The sequence below is a fragment of the Hyaena hyaena genome, unplaced genomic scaffold (assembly GCF_003009895.1).
Source record: "Hyaena hyaena isolate Hyena2069 unplaced genomic scaffold, ASM300989v1 scaffold_323, whole genome shotgun sequence".
NCBI classification, from domain to species: domain Eukaryota; kingdom Metazoa; phylum Chordata; class Mammalia; order Carnivora; family Hyaenidae; genus Hyaena; species Hyaena hyaena.
This window is the reverse complement of record NW_024080956.1, coordinates 924,594-945,321: the sequence shown is the minus strand read 5'-3', so window position 1 is coordinate 945,321 and position 20,728 is coordinate 924,594. Positions and strand designations below refer to the sequence as shown.

At 34.3% G+C, this 20,728-nt stretch overlaps 1 protein-coding gene across 1 annotated transcript; it reads right to left on the bottom strand.

Annotated features, from left to right (window-relative positions):
* Nucleotides 1-1,487: 1,487 nt before the first annotated feature.
* LOC120242963 (ADP-ribosylation factor 3-like) lies at nt 1,488-3,372 on the bottom strand. Its single transcript, XM_039248945.1, has one exon. It carries the CDS (start codon nt 2,105-2,107, stop codon nt 1,730-1,732), a length of 378 nt encoding a protein of 125 aa, XP_039104876.1. The 5' UTR covers nt 2,108-3,372; the 3' UTR covers nt 1,488-1,729.
* Nucleotides 3,373-20,728: the final 17,356 nt, after the last annotated feature.

The following is a 20,728-nucleotide window of genomic DNA, read 5'->3' as shown; positions in this document are numbered from 1 at the left end:
CCATGAAAGCAATATTGGCCAATATTGGCCAATTCTAATATTTTTAAAAATGTGTTAGGTGTTTTCCAAGAAAAAAATTCTAAGAAAGCATTTTTCCTAAATTAAAATTGTAGCTGTCCGTTTACATTCTGTTAAGAATCCTATATCCTGTCAAAATGACTCAATTTCCTGATAGAACTAGAGTCCTCACACTACAGGAATATATAGATATAGATCTTAGGGTCTTCAATCTCTTGGTATTCTCCGCATTGAGGAAGACAAGTAACAATCATGATTGTCAGTTGAAATTTGGAAAATAGTTTTGGGTGAAGGGGCAAATACAGACAAGCTGTCTTCACAGATTTCTGGATCTATAATACACGGTAGTTATGTGGTTTAAAACACTAAGTCTAGAATTTAATTTAAATTATCAGTAGTGGGTAGTTGTCTAAGGTGTCTAGCAGAAGAACAGCCAAACCTCGTCTAGGAAGGCAAAACATCTTCCATTATTTTGTTGTAGGGCAAGAGGGATGAAGAATAAGAGAGAGAGCAGACAACATTAAATTAAGTGCCAAATATTGTGGGTTTAAATCATGGTTAGAGGGAATATTTGGAAATCATCATTCACAAATGGAGATGATTGGAAACAGATGGGCAAGACACTACTAAATTTTTTAATCAATTTTATTTTAGCCTTATTTTGGATTTATAGAAAAGTTGCAAGCAGAATAGAGAGAGTTCCCCTCTACCCTGTACTCACTCTTCCCTGTTGTCCATATCTCATATTAATGTGGTACATGTGTCATAGCTAATAAAATATTATTGGTATATTTTTTATCTAGAGTACTTTCTTAAGATTTTGAATTTTTAAAAAACAGTTAAGAGATTTTATTCTAGTAGCTATAATTATAGTGCTTATTTGTCTCAATGGAAACTTAAAACAAGTATATAAAACCATTGATTACTCTTCGTGCACTGAAAGCTATAAGAGGTTCCAGGGTATCACAGAAACCAGTTCTGAGGATTTCCCCAAAGCTACAGTTGAACAGCTCCAGCTCCTTCATGTTTATAAAAGTACAGAAGAAAAAAGTAGAGGTCGTCCTTTCGATGGCATATCTGACCCCCGAGGCTGAAAGAATAAAAGCACATATAGATGGGGGCTGAGGGGCTGAGGCTCCAGGATGCAGGCAGCCCCAGGGAGGCTGGGGGCAGTGAAAGATCAGGGATCTGGGAGCAGTGGCCGCAGCCCCCAGCCCATCTCCCAGGCGGCTATGTGAGCACAAGTATAAGCACAAGCTAGGGGATGAGGGATGACGGAAAACACAACGAATCTCAGGGACCCTATTGTGAGCACACAGAACGGACCCCAGAGGAGGAGCACCAGGCTGGTCCCACACAGCGACTCCTGGAGATCCTCGCGTGCTTAACATCCCTTCCCAGTCCCCAACAGTGGGTTGATTCTCTTTTTACAATTAAAAAACAAAAACAAAAAACTGAGTAATATTACATAGGAGTGCCAGAAACTGCCTAGTTGGCAACAATAACTATTTGCATTCAATAAAACCCGGCTGCAGGCTGCACTTGCACATCTACAGCGGGGTGCGGGGCACTGACCCACCATGGAGGCAGCTTCCGGCGCTCGCGCCACTGCAGAGGAAAGCAGGGTGGAAGGAAGTAAATCAGCGAAAGGGAAAGGGAGGAGCACAGCTCACTTCCGGTTCCGGAGAGGATTGGAGAGCCAGTCAGGTCCCTAACAGAGCCCGTGGGCGTTGCTGGCACAGGTGGCCAGCTGGTAGCCGTTCATGCAATGCTGCTGAGTGCACACCAGCTTGTCTGTCGTCTGTGCCAGGTTCACGGCATTGGGGAGGCCTTGCTTGTTCTCAGAGACCGGCAGGAAGGCATCCCTGAGCTCGCCCTTCACCAGCATCCTCATGAGTAACTCACGGGCCGGGTTAACAAGGCTTCTGTCGTTGCTGTTGACCACCAAAGACGAGACCATGTGTGCCCTGGAAGGAGTGGCACCACAGAGGCTGGCTCCGTGAGGCTGATGTTCTTCTACTCCATGGTTTCCACACTGAAGCCTGCAGTGGGGATGGTGGTCAGGATCCCACCCAGCTTCAGGGTGCATAGCATGGTGGGCTTCCTCACAGCATCCAGGCCCACCATGAGAACGCGCATTTCTTTTTTGCCACAAAGGTTCTTGAAGAGGTTCGTGAAGATCTTCCCCTTTCTGTAGACGGGTGGGAGTGACCCTGGACTCAGAAAAGCCCTCAGCGGCCCTGGTGAGGCTGCTGCTCCGAGCTAGACGTTGGTTTGGCTCCCACTACTTTACAGTTTTTAATCTCATGTTCTTTCTCTTCTAGTACCCCATCAAGTTTATCCTAGTACGTTTAATCATAGTATCACTATAGGTTCCTCCAGAGGGTGGCCACTTTCTCAGTCCTTCCTTGTTTGTGATAACCCTGACCGTTTTGAAGAGCAAATATTTGGCCAGATATTTGGTAAACTCTTCAGTTTAGTTTTGTCTGACGTGTTTCTCCTGCTCAGACTGGGGTTATGGGTTTGTGGGTTAAAGATTACAGAGGTAAAGTGCTGTTTTCTTCATGTCACATGAAGAGTACAGATGGTCAGCGTAATTTTTCACTGATGATGATGTCTTTCATCACCTGACTAAAGGAGTGTTTAAATATCAGCTTTCTCCAGCGTCCTTACTTTTTCTAGTCTCAACTTTCTTACCCTCTAGAAATAAGTTGCTCTGCCCAGCACACACTTAAGAGGTGGGGACTTCCAGTTGTCCAAGTACTTGTATTGGCAAAGAAATGGAGAGCTTGATATCCAGAGGCATCTATAACTAATAAACAACCTCCAATAGACCAAACCTGTTCTAACCTCCCAGGAGAATATTCTCCAATTTCCTTTTAAATGTGACCTGGGGCATATCTACACAAGGGAAAATTCCCCAGAGGCAGAGCCAGAATGCATATTAGACAATAAATAACAGAGTTGTTTCCAAAGTGCTGTGTCCTACCCAGTGACATTTGATAAATGCTTTGGCTAAGTCCAAGTATGCTTTTTTGTCTTCCTTTTTCCAAATGAATTTTTATTACAGTGTTCCTATTCTTAATCCGTATTTCAGCATGAGTTGTATAAACATAATACTTGTCTCTTAGTTGTCTAAACCAAATGTCCACATTGGAACTTGCTGAACATTCTTCAGTCTTCATGGTCCTCTAGTTACTATGCTAATTTAAGATTTTCTTGCTGAATAAAAGGAGTCTGTATCAGGAATAAGAAATGAGTGTGTGGATATTTGGATAGCCACAGAAATAAATTAACACCAACAAAAAAGTCCCTTTATATCTTTTCATTGTAACAAATCTTGATTTTTTAATTTTATACTGAGTATATCATTATCCACACACAAAAAAGGATAACATTTCCTTCACTCCCTAGCGTGTAGGTATGGTGAGAAGACTAAATTTTCTCCAATAAGATGGAAGTTAAAAGATATTTTTATATCTATTCAATTTCAGGGTTTTCTCATTAAATAAATAGGATTTGTCCCTTGACTTTGACTTCTTTGCCTTTTTTCTATACAGAATAGTGTTTTATAGTGGGGCACCTGGGTGGCTGACTTAGGTTCAAGTCATGAACTAACAGTTTGTGAGTTCAAGCCCTGTGTCAGGCTCTGTGCTAAAATTTCAAAGCCTGGAACCTGCTTCAGATTCTGTCTCCCTCTCACTTGGCTCCTCCCCTATTCATGTTCTGTCTCTCCCTCTCTCTCTCTCAAAAATAAATAAACATTACTTTTTTTAAAAAAAAAAAAAAAAAGGATGTACTGCAGAAGTGTTTTAGCTTATGTGAGTGACGGCAACATCTGTGGAAGGGTGCTCCAAAAAAAAAAAAAAAAAAAAAAAAGAATTTAGAGCCCTTGACAATACTATAGAATAAGTCCTCCACTGAATGGAGGTTTTTTCCAATGTTTTTTATTTTTTTCTGAGAGAGAGAGAGAGAGAGAGAGAGAGAGTGCAGGGGAGGGTCAGAGAGAGAGGAAGACAGAATCCAAAACAGTCTTCAGGCTCTGAGCTGGCTGTCAGCACAGAGCCCAACACGGGGCTTGAATCCATGAACCCTGAGATCATGACTTGAGCCGAAGCCGGACATCTAACTGACTGAACCACCCAGGTGCCCCATGAATGGAGTTTTTAAGTGAGAAAAATAAACATTTGTCTTTTATAAGCAACAGATTTTTTGCAACACTGTCTCATATAAACAAAGTTTACATTAATTAATACAATTGACAATTGCTTCAAAAGTGCATATGACTGGGTGCCTGGGTGGCTCACTCAGTTAAGTGTCTGACTCTTGGTTTTGGCTCCAGTCATGATCTCATGGTTTTGTGGGTTTGAGCCCCATATCAGGCTCTGCACTGGCAGTTCTGAGCCTGCTTGGGATTCTGTCTCTCACCTTCTCACTCTGCCCCCTCCCTGGCCTATGCTATCTCTGTTTGTCTCAAAATAAAAAACAATTAAACTTTACAAAGTGTATATGGCTGTTTGAAAGCAAAAAAAGGAAAACAAAACTGTAAAAAAAGTATGTAATGAATTTATTTAGACATTAATAAGTAATACATAAGTATTAAGGGAGTATTTTTTTCTGAAATATAACTAAATTAACATGGAGCTCAAAAACAGACCCATACAAATTTAAAACTACACATGAGATAAAGTCACATTAGTGGAAAAGGGATAAACTCTTCAGTTACTGGCAGTGGAAATGATTATAAATGTGGAAAATATTATATTTGGCTTATATGTACATCAATTCCATATGAAAACTAACCTAAATATGAAAGACAGTAACTCAAAGCTTTTAAAAAAGATATAAGTGATTAATGTCACACCTTCCCATTTTAAAATATATTTAAACAAGACAAAAAAAATGAAATAGTATTTGAAAGACTGGTAATTTGGGGCACCTGTTTGCCTCAGTCAGTTAAGCATTGGACTTTGGCTCAGGTCATGATCTCACAGTTAGTGGGTTTGGACCCACAGAGCCAGCTTCAGATCCTCTGTACCCCTTTCTTTCTGCCCTTTCCCTGCTTTCACATGGGCTCTCTCTCTCTCTCTCTCTCTCTCTCTCATTTAAAAAAATTGATACTTGGAATGTATAATTAACATTTCTGTTAAAGTGCCTCATGTTAAGATTACAAATACATCCACAAACATACATTTGTTGAAAACTGAGAAAAAAACAAACCTAGAATATAAAATATATGAACAAACTCAGGCACAGATAACCCCCTGAAAACAGCGGTGAGACATCAACAGACTTTTCACAGAAGAAAACATGCTTAACCTCAATAGTAAGCAGGGAAACAGGTAAAACCACAACAAGAAATATTTTATATCTAACACAAATTAAATGCCCTATAATGCCAAATGTTGGCAGGGATTTAGTAAAATGCAAACCCTCTCACTACCTGTGTAAGTGTAAATTTGGAAACAAAAATGACAAGGGAAAGAAAGAAACTCTTTAGAAAGCAGTTTGGCAACAACCTAGAGCGTGAAAGGTGTGCATTTCAAGACCCACAAATTCTGCTCTTGTTGGATATACCGATACAGGTATAAATATAGATATCGGCATGTTCAGATAGATCTATCATATCTATCATCTGTCCACCTACAGCATACACTAGAAACTTGTGAACAAATGCAAAAGACATCTATTTTCCTTCTTTCTTCCCTCTTTCTGCCTCCTTCCCTCTCTTTCTCTCTTTCTTCTATCTACCTACCCATCCATCATTTTTATTTAACTAACACATGCTTATAGAATACTCATCTGCAAGTATTGTTAGAAGTATAAAGCATAATATTTAGGATGTACAAATACTACATTCAATCATCACAGCTTAATGATTTAGGTACAGTTTTTATCCCCACTTTTCAAATGAAGAAAATAAATCAAATAAATTGGGATATCATCCCATCAAAAATATTGATGGCAACTCTTGAAGGAAATATATTTTTTTAATTTGCTTCCAATTTTCTAAAGGCTACTATGTGTTACATACATAGAAACAAGGTTTCCTTTGTTTCAAATCCTTCATTTACCATCTATAATGTTCTTACCCTATTCTTAATTTGTCATACAATTTAGATTTCATCTTTAAAATCTCTTACTTAAACTTTCTTTCTTGGAATCCCAATGCACATGCACAGCAAGTTGTTTCAGTTTCTGTGCTTTCCTGTCATAGAACTTCTAACAGTGATAATGTATTATACCCAAATAGAATAGAAATATAGTAATTTGTTTTTGTCTTTATTTTGTGTGTATTAAGTACAAGTATAATATAAAGTGTGATATGCATATATTATAATATGTAATTGCATTTATATGAAATATATAATAATGTACTATATAATCATAAGATAATGTAAATAAAGCATGTATTACATGTGGTTAATGTCTATCTGACACCAGCCTGTAAACTCCGTAACAGCAGGTAATATTGTATTAAATGTGACTCTCTTCCTATAGGCTAGCATAATGTCTATATAGTAGAGATACTCACTTCTCATGGTGTTGCTAACCACTACAGTTACCTTCTGGGATTGCACGCTCTTCACTGCTCTTCTGGAACCACCCAGTGACATACCAGATGTGGTGATTGCAGTTGCCTCATCAAAGAGAACTATTTCATCACTAAGATTGTTTGGAATTGTTGACACGTGATGACAACATAAAGTAGAATACCTCTTGGCCTGTTTTATTATCATTTATAAATTATCTGCAATGCAAAGCCCCACTGATTGCACTCAGGGCAAAATATCGCCATTCCTTTCCCATTTTACTCTACCACCCTTCCATCAATCATGTTGATGATTGCACGTTGGAAAATCAATACATGTTTATAGAATATGCTTTTTATGTGGAATTTCAATATTAGAACTGAGGATACCTTCTTAAGTGTCTCACACTACACGATAAAAGCTTTGGTAGGGGTGCCTAGAGGATGATCATGTTAGAAACTAAATTCTCATTCTTGTGACAAGTTTCTGCCAACAATGAATCAACAGTGAACACAGAAGTAGAGAGGAATGTAAAACTTCTTCCAACTATTCCTGGAAGTGGGATGTTTTAATATAATTGAGTTCCTTGGAAGTCCCCAATATCTTCATTCAAATCATTGCTTTGATTTATATATTTTAAATTGGGTTTTGTGACATTTGCAACTCATCTTCTTTATCAATAAAAAACGTGGTTTGGTCTATAACAGAATAAATAAATCATAATGTGTTAACAATAATAACATAAAATTACACATAATAAGAAGTCAAAACATTGGCTGTTCCAGAGTTAATTTAAAGCCTCAGTAAGTCCTAAATCATCCAGGCTCTTGCTCTCCACTTTTCCGTGTGGTAGCTGTATCTTTCCCCATAGTCGAAATTCAAATGTGCATCTGAAAGGATCAGATCCAAACTTGGCAGCCTCCAAGCAGGAGAAAGATGTTTTCTTCTTTCAACACCCCCATTTATTAAAGTAAAATCTTTTTTTCCAAATCCCTCTCACTTCAGTCTTTTCACACAGCTCACTGTTGAAAATGGAGTTGCTTAGCCACTATCATCTGAAGGAAGTTTGGGAAGACACATTTCAACAGTCTTCAGTCTTCGTTGTTTTTTGCAAGAAGAAAAGAAGAGGAGAATGGCTACTAAGGAGTCAAATATCTGTCATTTATATGTTAAAATATTATGTAAGAGCCCTCTATATTTAAGATGTTGAAGGAGAGAGGTTTTACTAAGGATGATGACTCCTCATCTTCTACTGCTCCCTGAAACTTCTATCTCCCTGTAGGTGAAAGATAAAATATTTCCATTTGGTACATGAAGATTGTGACCACATTTTACAATGACCTATTTATTGAACAGTGTACCTATCAGGACTTCTGAAGGAACCAGATGGCCCAGTCCAATCAGGAGAGTTTCTGCACCTGATGAGGATGAAGCACAAATAACTGTGCAGTGACCTGGGCTTGGTAGCAATGAACAATCACCAAGACACAACCCTGGAGAAAAGAAAGAGAGCAGTAACAAGAAGTTAATGGGAAAAAATGTGCAATATAGGATCTTTTGAGAGTAGCAGTGACATTCAATTAAGATATACAGTCAGTTCAAAGCAACTCAGAGGGAGGAAACTAGGGTCATGAGTACTCTGACCCCTCTCTACCTCCTGTCAGAATGCTTCACAGACTCAGCCCAAGGACAACACCAGAGTTCAAGGAAGCTCACTGAGGTAGATAACAGGAGTCAGCCTCACGTGGAAGTGAGAAGGTAGAGAAGGCTGGAGAGTGATTTGAAGGTAGCAAAGGGAAGATACATTGCACAGCGAGAAAAACAATTGCACAGTGAGAAATTCAGAGGAAGAAATGTCTATGTTCTGTACCCAGGACTGCTATTCAGTTCACTGCTCTAGAAGGAGCCACTTTCAGCGGTGTTTTGTATTCTGACATAAATACTAAGAAAATGAACTAGCCCCCAATTTTTGTCTTACAAAGGTAAAAGCTGACTTCTTCAAAAAGACGTGAACCCAGATTAAGTGCATGGAATTCCAGATATGCTAAAAAAAAAAAATACACATATATATAATGACCTGTGCTAAATATTTGAATCAATAATTCAAATATGGACCAATTGCATAGTGAGATTGATTCAAGCCCATATCCTTGTGCCAGTGACTTCAATTTCTCCAAATCCTGGTATAATTTCATTGGGATTAATCTTGCAAACTTTTAATTCTTCATTACCTTCTTTCTACTCAGTTTTACATTTTCTCTTTCTCCACCACCATACTGTTTTATTTCCAACTCAGAGCCCTTTTTTTTTTTTCCTTTTGATGGCTTGGAATTTAAACATTGCATTTGTACTCTATCAGAAGTTATATTTAGTGTACATATTTAAGTAAATATTTTTATATTCTGTGCCTCTAGTCTGGCTATAAAAGAGAAAAAACTTAGCAAATTTTAAAGACCTAAGAAGCATATGCTTTTTTTCATATTGTCCTTAGTGTTTCTATCTAGGAATTAGTGTTTTAATGGTGGACATTGGTCACAATTACTGTTCTTGCACATAATAGTTAAATAACTACTATATTGTAGTCTTTTTTGTGTTGATCCTTTTAATTTAATTTATTTTTAAGTAATTTCTACACTGAGCATGGGGCTTAAACTGAAGACCCTGAGATCAGGAGTCAGCTGTTTTACTGACTGAGCCAATGAGTTATATCATGCATTGATCATTTTTTGTCACTTCCCTTTTTGTTGATCTGCCAAAGTCTATTTTTAATAGATTTTAAAGTGAATGTATTTTGTATGTGAGCATTCTTCATAGTTATGTATTTGAAAAATGTCTTTATTTTACCCTCAGTTATAAATACTTATACACCAGGATAAAGAATGATTTGTTGAAAGTTCTTTTTTGCAAAACTTAAAGATTTTACCCAAATGACTTCTGGCATATACTGATCATTAAAAAAATAACTTATTGTTAATCTATCATTTTTTCCCTAGGATCTTTTTTTTTTTTTTTCATTTTTTCCCTGTCAACTCTTATGACTTTACTCTTCATTCTTAGCTGTCTTCAATTTTATTGAAAAGGGTCTTGGTATGTTTATATTTGTGTTTATCATTCCCATCAGTCAATACATATCCTCAGTCTGAAGTTCCATAGCATTTTTTAAACTATTTTTTTTAAGAGAGATAAAGAGAGCTTGCAGGTGGGAGGGAGAGAGGAGGGAAGGAGAGAGAGAAAGAGAGAGAATCCCGAGCAGGCTTAATCCTATGACCCTGGGACCATGACCTGAGCCAAAATAAAGAATTGAACACTTAACCAACTGAGCCACTCAGGATGCATTCATACCATTTAAAATCAAAGGAAATTCTAGGCTATTTTTAACTTCACATACTGTGTCAATGACCTTTCCTCTATTATTAGCCTCTATAAACCCTATTAGACATGTGTTGTTTTAAAATCTTGCTTATTCTTATTTCTTGTGGGGATTTTTTTTCACTTTCTCTCACCATCTTGCTCTCTAGGCAAATTCCTCAGAACTGTCTTTTGATATACTAATTCTTTTTTAAACCATGTGTGCCCTATAGCTTTTTCTACCTATTCTTTTTTGTTTTCAATTGGATGGTCATATTTTCTCATTTTCAAAATTTCTATGTATATAATTTTTACATACATATTTTTCTTTTTATTAATGTTCTTCCATTTTTTATCCTTGAAAGGATCTAAAATACTTATATTAAAGTCATTTTCAGTTTCCTCTGTTATTTTAATTTTATCCAGTGTAAACTCATCTTCCAATAGATTTTTTTTATATTTCTCTCTCTTTTTTATTTTAGAGAAAGAGAGCTCGAGTGGGGAATAAGCACAGAGGGAGAAGGAAAGAGAGGATATTAAGCAGACTCCATGCCCACCATGGAGCTTTATGTGGGGCTCAACCCCATGACGCTGGGATCATGACCTGAGCCAAAACTAAGAGTTAGACATTCAACCAATGAGCCACCCAGGCACCCTTGTTATATTTCTCAATATCAGTTTGAGTTTGCAAATTTTGGGTTGCAAGTTCATATTAATCAAGAGTTCTTTTTATGTTTAAGGTTTTCTCTCTCTCTCTCTCTCTCTCTTTATTTATTTATTTTGAGAGAAAGACCACTTGCATGAGCAAATGGGCAGGGACAGAGAAATAGGGAGTGAGAGAATACCAAGCAGGCTCCGCACTGTCAGAGAGGAGCCTTATGTGGAGCTGGATCCCACGCCCCTGGGATCATGACCTGAACAGAAATGAAGAGTCATACACTTAACCGACTGAGCTACCCAGGTGCCCCTAAGGTTTTCTCTTTTAAACATGTGTTTGTATATGCGTTTATGTGTATACTCACCTTTACTTAGAAGGTGAATTTGTATACCATAATTAACATTTCTCCTAATCAGAGTCACAACAGTCTTATATGGTTGGTTCAGAGTTCTGACGCATAGTGGCGTCTGTGCATAAGTAAGCCAACATGGTTGGCTGCATGGTGTACCTACTTCATTCATTCCACTTCATTAAGTATTTATTTCATATAACTCATAATTCCAGTGAGAACATTCATCACAACTTTTTTTGCATCTTCTTTCAGAGTAGGAAACTAATTTGATATCTTTATTTTATAGAGTTAACCAGACCCTGCATTTCAGGGTAACTCTTAATTCCTATTACCTCATGAGAATCCTGACTTCCTTCTTCCTCTGCTTTGTTTCTGGCCCTGAAACTAATGGGCTTGCATATTTAAACCTGCCTGTTGCTGTATGTTTGTATTCTGTTTGGTCCTAGATGTTTGTTTTGAACTTAACGTATTTCTTTAAATAGTCTTTTTTAATAGTTTTTCTAATATCATTAAGTGCTTAGAGTGGAGAAAAGAACACTCTTGATTCATTGTTTATTGGCTAATATTTTCTTTCTAAGTGAAAAATATATATAATGAGATTAAATATGTTAGTCCACTTATTGAGAGAAAATGTTTTATAAGTAAAACTGTGCAATGCTCTGTTTTCTTTTATAGATAGATGAAGCAATTACCCTTGGGAACTCTGCTACTTAATCCTGTGAATGGATGATATATGAAACATAGCTTCTGTAATGAATAAGATGTTAATTATGGAGATTTACAGATTAAATGGGAGAGAATGTATTGCATTTGGCAATGTAATGACTATAATAGATATTTAGGGTGATGCACTACATATTTTATTTCTGCCAGGTATTTTTCTACAGTGCTAAAGAATTCATAGGTAGGTAAAACTTATTGGGTCACCTGGATCATCACCTTGACATACAGGGGATTCTCTACAGTATATTTCATAAGAATTTTTCAAGTTCTAAATAATATAAGCTATCGTTCTTTAAAAGTGGCTCTATAGCCAGAGCAAAATAATTTTTTAAAATATTGATAATAGTAAGTCAAGCAATGGTATAGATATATGCAGACTATACTTTCTTCTCTCAAAGTTGCACTGGTGAGTACAATAGTTGTGTCTATTAGCACACAATCACTCATTCATAACTTCAGATTTAGAAGAAAGTCTCAAGGTCAGCAGTTCTATCATTTCCATATTTTTGGCATTCTTTGTAAAGCACCTCCAATAAATCATAACCCAACTTTAGTATCCATATTTTCAAATCAAATGATACCACAATGGACTATTAGGAGAGGGGGGAAATTATTAGAAAGCATTTTTTGCTATAACATCTGGGGTCTTCTGTTTTTGTTTTTCATGAAACTAAATAGAACATCTCCAAGTCTTTGTCCAAATGTTCTCCCTTCAAATAAATGTTTGTGGGGAGCCTGGGTGGCTTAGTTGGTTAAGCATCTGACTTCAACTCAGGTCATGATCTCATGGTTTATGGATTTGACCCCTGAATAGGGCTCTGAGCTGATGGCTCAGAGCCTGGAGTCTGTTTTGGATTCGGTGTCTCCCTCTCCCTGCCCCTCACCCACATGTGCTCCGTCTCTCTCTCTCTCTCTCAAAAACGAACAACCATTAAAATTAAATATATATATTTATATATATTTGGAATATATATACATACATATATACATACATACATATATACATATATACATACATACATATATATACATATATATATATATATATATATATGTTTGTCTTTGTCAGTCCTAAGTGTCTCTTCTTATTGAACATCTTCAATGGCTGCATCTTAAAGTGCATTTCATGGCTTTAAATGTCCACATAATTCTTATACTTCTAGAGATAAACTGCTCTAGTGTGTCAGCATTTCTCTTAATGTATTTCATGAACAACTTATCATAATATTCCAAATGAATACAACCAGCCCAGAAAATAGAGTACCTATTATCTCTCTTGCTCTATGCACTGTGATTTGTTAAATTTAATCTACAACCTTTCTCAATAATCCCTATTTTATAACACTCCAGATTTTCATCATTTCTTTTTCTAAGTGCCCCCAATTTAACGAGCTGATGCTGTTCTGCCATCTTGCACATAGTCAATATCAAGCTCTGTCTAGTCTAGAGTCTGGACTGAATAATCTTCTCTGAAACTCAGTCTACATTTTGCCTCTTCACAAACACTCTGTTTTCCCATAATTCTCAGACACATTTGGGATCAGTTTAATGAACTTATCAAAATCATTCAAATGTAATTTGTCTGAGCTAGGAATCTTAAATGAAGGTTTCTTACTTTTTTTTTAGTGAAGGGAGTTTTTACTTTTTTGTTCTGAGCATTTTAATTTATTTTCCTAATACTTTCTTACCAATGTGGTTTTCATTTCATTCCCTAATTATAGAGAAAATGGACTCAATACAGCATTTGAGGACTTTATCTTATGTTAAAACTTAGTTTCTGACCATTTCTTCTAAGCATCAGAACTATTGCTTATCTGTTCATTTTTTCCCTCCAGATAGTCAAGAGTTTCTGTTCTCTCTTCTGTTTTTTAAAGAGTTGTTACATTCTAAAGTTTAGGTCTCCTAATACTTTATTATGGACTCCTGACATTTGTATTTTTTCTTGCATATGAACTGTCTTTCCATTTTTCTTAACCTTTAGGTATGTTAATTTTGGAATTTGATCTTAAATATGTTAATATCATAAAATCGTTTCCATTTTCACTCTCATTTGGACCGCTTAATATTGTATTTTCAATTATAATTTTCAAAATATTTAAAATCACTATGATTTAAAAAGTTTCAGACCTTGATTTCTGGCTTTAGTTTAGGATACATGTCCAAATCATTCATTCAGAATCACTAATTTTAAATAATAGTGCTTTCATTTTACATTTTTACCAGACAATTCATCTTTCTTATTCAAAGTTAGTCTAGTACAATAATAGCCCTTATTGCTTTTACAATATTCTGGGAAATAAAATTTTATATAAGGCAGATCAGTAGTACACTACAAGTTCTTCTTTAAATAGTCAGATCACTCTTTCAGTTTGATGTTTTACCACTGTAATGTCCTATCTCTATTCTAACTTATCTTCATTGAGGACATATTCCTCACATTATTTTACCAGTTTGGGGTGTTTTCCGACATGTTATGCTATTGCTGCTGATTCTTTCCTTTTTTGGGGTGTAGGGGAAAGTGGGTGGGTTAATTAAGATCCCTCTCCTTGAGTCATCATTTACCATGAGCACAAATCTGTTTTCTCTTATGGGGTTTGGGAAATATGGGGATGGAGAAGCTAAATCTACATCTAAGATATAAAACACCTGGGTTTTTCTGTTTTTTAGTGATTTTATTATGCACTCATATATCATCTGTATAATCTCCAGTATTGCATCCATTGTAAGTTTTTTGTTTGGTTTGGTTTGTTTTATCTTCTTGGTCTATATTCATCATTTTAATCTAAATATATTGAATGGCAAATAATATGTCCTTTTTACTGATATGTTCTGGTTCCAAGAAAAGTTCAGGATCTTAATAGGGTCTTAATAAACACTTGAAAAAAAGAGACAAATTTTTCATTATATTTTTGCCATGTCTCTAACATTAAATTTTATCTCTTAAGCTCATTTTATCACAGCTATCAATGATAATTTATGCATTATTCAAGCTAATATATGATGATGTGGATTATAATTCATTTTCTTATATGAATGAAGTTCAGGTTAATCTTGAAGCGTAGAGAGACACAGAGTGGGAAGGGAGGTAGGGGGAGGAGGAGAGAAGGGGAGAAGAAGAGAGAGACTAGTTTATTTTCCTATAGTAAAGTTTACCCTAGGAAGAGAAGGTGAAGATCTCTAGTTTATAATCCTTTTATATCTAAACAAATTCTGAATGTTTACTCCTCTTTTGAAATGTAAACGTATAACTCCAGGAAGATAACACTTTGTAGGTCTCTGGAGATCTCTGTCTATTCAATAATGCTTTAATTCTGCAAGACTTTGTTCTTCAGCACAGATTCTTATTCAAAGTTATTTTGGCCCTTCCAAATTCATGGAATTTTAGAATTAGTTTGATAATTTCTACCAAAAAAAAGTCTCATGAGATTTGAAGATTGTATTAAATCTGCCAACCAATCAGTTAGAGGAGGAGGATTAAATATTAATATTATTGAGGCTACTCACTTAGGAACAAAGTGTACTTTTCTATTTCTTTAAGTCTCTAATTTCTCTCAGCAATGCTTTATCACTTTTAGGGAACAAGTCATGTATATGATTTTCAGACTTATCCTTAAACATTTTATATTTTTAAGGCTTTATAAATGTATTTTTTAAGTATTTCTGATTTTTCATTATCAGTATATAAAAATACAATAGGTTTTGTAAGTTAGCCTTGTATCCTGTAAACTTTCTAAACTCACTTATCAGTTTTTTAGTTTTAGTAGCTTTAAGATATGAGCAATTTAGGGAAAAGGGGCATTATACTCTTTACTACAATGCTTTATATCATATTATCCTTTATGCTCCTCATTTATGAGTCTTTATTATGAATAAATATTAGATAATTTCAAACATTTTTTCTGCATCTCTGAAATAATCATGTTTTTGCTTTTGTTTTAGTTTCTTAATATGGTGAATTACATTAAATGCTTTTAAGCATGAAACCAAATTTGTGTTTCTAAAATAATGATCATGGTGAATATCCCTTTTAAATATATTATTGGATTCTATTTTCTAAAGTTTTAATAAACATTTTATTAGCATCTATATTTAAGAGAGATGCTGTAGTTTTCTTACAATGTGTTTGCCTTAGTTTTAAAGTAATGCTGGTCTCATTGAATGTTCCATCCTCCTCAAATATTCTGAGATTTTGTAAAAGTGCTGTTTTTTCTTCTTAAAAGTTTATTATGATTCTCTAGAAGAACAATTTAGGCCTAACGTTGTCTTTACAGAAAAATTTTAACTAAAATATCAATGTCTTTAGTTGATATAGAATATTCAGGTTACATGAAACACACATTTTTTTCAGGTCTATTTTCATTGTTAAGTGTATTTCTTCTTTAGTGAAGTCGATCCTGTTTGCCATTCAAGGAATTTAAAGTATAAACTTAATTTGAAATTTTGGAATCAGGTTATTCATAATATCCTAATTATCTGTAAGCATCTAGAGTTTTGTTAACTTTCTGATTCCTTATAATAGTGGATTGTGACTTTGTTTTTCCTAAGCAATCTGGCTAGAGATTTGTCAGTTTTATTCATTTTTTCATAAAACTAGTTTTTTTTTGTAACTATTTCCTCATTTTTTATCTGTTTTCTATTTCATTGATTTCTATTCTGATTGTTATTATTTCCTTTTCATTGTTTTATTTTTTAAGCAATAAGACATCCTCATTATATTTCAGAGAGTGAACATGTAACTTTTCAAACTCACATGGCAGTAATTTGTTGTATGACCTGAATCCAGGGACTAAGCTATTTGTCCAAATAACTAACTTCCCTGATAATATTAAATAATCCATCTCTTTCAAATTAATTTACTATTTAAAAATAACTTCATTTACAAAAATAATTCAATGAAACCAACTAACTTCTGAATATAATAAAAACCTTGGAGTTTTAGAAACCTATTAGAGCATTTTTAACTATTCTCCATTCCTTCCTTCCTTCCTTCCTTCCTTCCTTCCTTCCTTCCTTCCTTCCTTCCTTCTTTCTTTTTATGCAAAATTATTTTTTAATGTTTATTTATTTATTTTGAGAAAGAAAATGAAGGGGAATGGAAGGGCAGAGAGAGAGGGAGAGAGAGAATCGCAAACAGGATCTGCACTGACAGTTGATTCCAGCAATCCTGAGCCAAATCAAGAGTCCAACGCTTAATTGACTGAGCCATCCAGGTGCCCCTTTCTTTTCTTCTTTTTTTAATTCATTTATTTGAATACAGTTTGCACTCAATGTTACATTAGTTTCAGGTGTTTCAGGTGTTATATTAGAGTTTCTAATATAAAATGTAGGAAGTAGTATATACACATAAATGTATATGTATATATGTATACATATATGTTCTATTTTATGGAAGCTCTAGTTTTAAGCTAACTTTTCTTCTCTCATTCACAATGAATTAAATATTATTCTTGAATTGCCTTCTCTGCATATGTTCAATAAAATAATAATCATAAATTTATAGTGACATTTTGTAATATAAGGCAGATTTTGATATTTAGATCAGGTATTTTGCTAATGAAGATGATTTAAGTGCATTAAGCACCTTGAGGTTTGGTCAAAATTTTTATATTTTATTTATTTATATTATAATATTTAAATATATCTGTTGACTTTGAAATTGCTTTTTAATAACAGAATAATAATTTTATTTAAAGTGTAATGGCATGACCATGAGTTTTTACTTCCTAGAAGATAAAATTAGACTCTACTAAAACTAAAACTTGAATAAAGGAAACTAAGATTACATGACACATAATGAATCCAAAGAATATTTATTTTTTTTTAATTTAATGTTTATTCATTTTTGAGAGACAGAGCATGAGTGGGGGAGGAGCAGAGAGAGAGGGAGACACAGAATCTGAAGCAGCTCCAGGCTCTGAGCTGTCAGCACAGAGCCTGACGCAAGGCTCAAACTCACAAACCATGAAATCATGACCTGAGCTGAAGTTGGATGCTCAACCAACTGAGCCACTTAGGCACTTCTATTTATTATTTTAGAAAGAGAGATGGAGCCATGGAGAGGGACAGAGGAACCAGGAGAGAGAATCGTAAGCAGTCTCCACACTCAAGTGCAAAGCCAGATGTGGGACTCAATCTTATGACAATGGGATCATGACCTGATCAGATATCAAATGTCAGATGTTTAACCAACTGAGCCAGCCAGATGGTCCTCATAGCTCTTTTAAAGAAACAAAAAATAGTTGTCAAACATGCATAAAATGAGATATCAACTGGTAATATACTAATATAGAGTATCAGAAAGTAATAGTAGGCAAATAATATGCATGATGATGTTTCTTTTACATGTAGAAACAAAAGAAACATAGAAAAATGTATATCTTCATCTCTGGCATATTGTATGATTTTTCACTAAATGTTCACTACCCTTATGGCCTTTGGAGAAACAGTGTACATCTCCACTCATTGTAATTGAGCTTAGAGATATAAATTGCTTTGACTAATAGTATTTGCAACATAAAACACTCCACATCTAAGTAAATTATTTAAATGATTTTGCATGATTTGACTTTATCCCTCGAGTCTTTTCCCTCTACTGTGAGAAGAATGTAGCCCACGTGTCATGCTCCATCCTCCTGAGTTTTGAAATCAGAAAACTAGAGGATCAGATCCAAATTCAGTTCATATTTGGATCAGAACCACCACAACCAATCTATAGGTATATGAGTGAGAAATAAATGATGGCACATGTAAGCCACTAGAATGTGGATCATTTTTCTTCTTTATTACAGCAAAATCCAACTAAAACCCATTCAAATACACCCAGAAGATTTTAGCCCACAGACTTTAATTATTCTAGTTTTATTAGCAAGGGTCTGATTAATGCAGAGGAGGATACATCTAACTATTCTACATCATTTCCTTTTAATGCTTAGCTTTTTTATTCCTTCTTGTTCTACTTACAGTAGGTCAACAACCTATTAAATATGATCTGACTACCCAAAGAGCCTGCATAAGAAGAATGGACTATTTAATGCCACATATGCATATATATTTCTACATACAAAGCTTTTCCTTTTCTTCTTAAATAAGTAAAATTTTTACTCTATCACAGTGTCACATACTTGAAAATTGAGTTTTCCTTGAGATATATACATATATATACGAAGGGTATATTTGAAGGGTAAAGTCATGACACTAAGACGAGATGTATATATATACATATGTACATATATATATACAATACATATATATATATATGCTATATATATATGTACATCTCATCTTAGTGTCATGACATTACCCTTCAAATAAATGTGCCAAGTAAAATGTATTTCTGATTGTTATAATATGTAAGTTTATATTATTATAAAAATAAGTGCTGTTAGCATTATCAATGGTAAGTCATGTTGACACCATGAATCCTTGACATGATATTTAGAAAATGCCAGTTTACCTTTATCGTCTTCCTCTCCAAAACCTACAACTCTTGGAAATATATCAGACAAAACAAAATTGATAGACATTCCAAAAAATGTTAGCTGTGTCTCCTCAAAACTGCCAAGTTCGTGAAAAACAAAGACAATAAATTGTTAAGAAGACTTTAAAGATATATGACAACTAAATATAGTGTGGTATCCTATGTAAGATCCTGGAACAAAAGAAGATATTAAATGAAAACTAAAATCATGAATAAAGTATGGACTTTAGTTACTAGAACTGTTTTCATATTGGTTCATTCATTGTGAATAATGTGCCATATTAAGGTAAGATGTCAACAGTGAGATAAATGGGGTGCAGGATATATGGAATCTATATGATCCTTGCAGGTTTTCTGCAAACCTAAGCCCTTTTGAAAATTAAACATTACTAAAAATAGAAAAAGTATTATTTGTATAAGATGTAGATTTAGTTTACTTTATAAAAAAAGGGAACATATCTCATTCTGTACCACGTAATGTTTAAAAAAGTAAAAATAGGAAGACAAACTATCTAGACAGTGGATTAAATAAGGTAGATATTTACAAATACGAATGTCTAAACTTCAGGTAATTATACTTTTTCTTTTTCTTTGTCTTTTTTTAAAGTTTCTTTCTTTCTTTCTAATCTCAATACCCAATATAGGGCTTAAACTTATGGCCTGGAGATCCAGAGTTACATGTTATTCTGATTGAGCCAACTAGGCACCCCTTAGAGTATGTTTCTAAGATTAGATAAATCATTCTGAAATCATATAAATTTTTACTCAGTTTCTTTCTTTCTTTATAAACTTGTACTAGAAAAGACTTTTAGAAGACAAAGGAGGATAGATTTTAATTATTGAAAAAGAAAGGGTCTGAGAGCTGGTGCCAGTCAACAATCATATTTTATTTGAAATAATATTATATTTAAATTCATGTGTATACAGATTTTTATTATATTTTAATTTGTGTTTTTACAGATATGTTAACCTAAGGATTTATTCTAGGTAGATAGGAAGATCTATAAAGAAGGCAGACTGACTATACTTTAATAATCTATGCAAAATTAACAGACTGTTTATAATGTGTCAGAGAGAAAAATCATAGTTTTGAAAAAATGTATATACTTTACATCAAAAATATTGAAGCCTTAAAACACTCATAAGAAAGATTGTACAATAAGCTATAATATTCATGAAAATTGAAATATATTTAAGACAAAGGTATGGCCTATTTATTACTACAGAATATAATACCAATTATTTTAGGGCATCTACATATATAATTAGAAACAAAAATAACCATGTAATTCAGGTATTTATGGATTAGTGATTGATACATGAAAACAGTTAGCTTTCATTTCTATACCATATAGTGTTCTCAGAAAATGTAGGGAAAGCAGATTATTATATGCAAGATTATTTTATCAGATACATAGTGGATTTAATTTGAAGTTAGGATATTGAAATAAAACCCAGCAAATAGCATCTTTGATTTTAATGGCGAATAGAAACAAAATAAAGTTACAACCTACTTTAAACCTGACAGTTGTCAGAATTATGATGAAGATTCTACAAAACTGACTTTTTAGTTTGTGAAGTAAAAATTCATGATAATTATGAAATTATTAAACATTACA